Here is a 1,740-nt window from a genome sequence, read left to right as displayed (position 1 = left end):
GGGGGGACACGGTGGGCACCAAGGAAGGGGGGCTGGTGGGTACCCCCCAGACCCCCATACCTGGAACACCAGGTGTTCCCAGGTGTGCAATGACTCCTCCCGGCCCCCCCAGACCCCCGTACCTGGAACACCTGGCGTGCCCAGGTGCGGAACGACTCCTCCTGGGCACACAGCTCGTCGCCCTCGCCCAGGGGCAGCACCCGCTCCCCCCCCAGCTCCTCCAGCCGCGTGTCCACGGCCCGGGCGAAGGCGCAGAAGTGGGGGTACGCCCGGGACCCCAACCCGAACACCGCGAACCTGGGGGAGGGAGGGCGGGCAGGAGCCTCAGAGCCGGGGTTTGGGCACCCAGGGCTGACGGTGTGGGGTGCCCAGGGACATTGGGAGGACCCGGGGATGGTGAGGTGCCCAGGTAAGGAGACAGGGGACACCCGGGGATGGGGACAGGGGGCATCCAGGGATGTGAGGTGCCCAGCGATGGGGGGTACCTAGGAACGAGGGGTACTCAGGGATAGGGTGGATGCCCAAGGGTGGGGGGGGAGCAGGGAATGCTCAGCATGCAGGGATGGTGGGGGTGGGGGCACCCAAGGGGGGGGGGGGATACTCAGGGAATGCGGGAACACACAGGGGTGGGAGTGGGGTGCCCGTCCCCATCCCGGTGCCCGTCGCCATATCTGTGGCTATGCCCATCCCATGCCCATCCCAGGGCCCACCCCCATGGCTCAACTACAGCAGGGCTCCCAGCATGCCCATCCCGTGCCCATCCCGTGCCCATCCCATGCCCGTGGTACCGCAGGGCTCCCAGGGTCCCGGCACTGTCCGTGTTGCTCAGCTGCCGCCGCTTCTTCTTCCAGGAGGCCACGAGCTGGTCGGACTGGGAGACGCTGTTGAACCGCAGCTTGTAGCTCCTGGGGGAGTCAGGGGGGTGAGAGGGGGTCGGGGGGGTCCTGCCCCAGCCCCTGGTCCCAGCAGGGACCCCCGAGCCCCCCGGGTGCTCACATGGGCGGCTCCGCCTGGGAGGTGCCGGTGTACGGCGACGTCATCTCCATCAGTGCCTTGGAGAAGCTCTGGGGGGGATGGAATGTCAACCCCAAATCCAGACCCCTTCCCAATGCCTTCCCTATCCCAATCCCATCCCAACCTCGGCGCATTCCGGAGGGTCCCCGTTCCCGAACGTGCTGGTGACCACCAGGACCAGGGTCTCGTGCTCCAGGGCCACCACGTCATACTCGTCCATGCACAGCACCTTCGTGGAATTCCAGGATTGGGATCCCTCCACCATGGGATCCCCTCACTCGGTGTCTCCGCTCACCCTCGCCTTTGGCCAAGGGGAGGGGGTTTGGGTGAGGGGAGACGCCCCAATTCCCCGCCTTTCCCTTGCAAACCTTGGGATCAAACGCCCGTCGGAAGAGCTGGCACAGGTTCCAAGCGTAAGTCCGGGATTTGCCGGTCTCGGTGGCGTAGAGGATGGTGGCCTTCACCCTCCGTGCCATCACTTGTCCCATCAGCTTGGCCGAGATCTTGACGGCACTGTGGGATCCCCAGGATCACAGTGAGATCGCCGTGGGATCCCGGAATTCCCGTGGGAGCCCTGGGATCACGGGATTCACCTACTTGGCCACTTCCTTGAAGGTCTTCCTCCGCGTGACGGTGGTGCCTTTGGACACGTAAACCTTCCAGGCATCCGGCTGTGGGGCAGAGGGGCCATGGGGGGTTGGTTGGGGGGCAGAGGGGTCGGGGGGG

At 66.7% G+C, this 1,740-nt stretch overlaps 1 protein-coding gene across 1 annotated transcript; it reads right to left on the bottom strand.

Annotated features, from left to right (window-relative positions):
- Positions 1–122: 122 nt before the first annotated feature.
- Positions 123–1,697, bottom strand: LOC113980174 (nitric oxide synthase, endothelial-like; the record flags this gene model as incomplete). Its single annotated transcript, XM_027707405.1, has 6 exons — positions 123–297; positions 789–905; positions 997–1,064; positions 1,139–1,243; positions 1,383–1,527; positions 1,612–1,697. Coding segments are annotated over 6 exons (696 nt in total), but the record flags the coding sequence as incomplete, so codon positions are not given.
- Positions 1,698–1,740: the final 43 nt, after the last annotated feature.

Source organism: Neopelma chrysocephalum, unplaced genomic scaffold (assembly GCF_003984885.1).
Source record: "Neopelma chrysocephalum unplaced genomic scaffold, ASM398488v2 Primary Assembly neopelma1_92868, whole genome shotgun sequence".
Taxonomy (NCBI): Eukaryota; Metazoa; Chordata; class Aves; order Passeriformes; family Pipridae; genus Neopelma; species Neopelma chrysocephalum.
The sequence above is the reverse complement of the archived record's forward strand: the minus strand, read 5'-3'. Positions and strand labels throughout refer to the sequence as shown.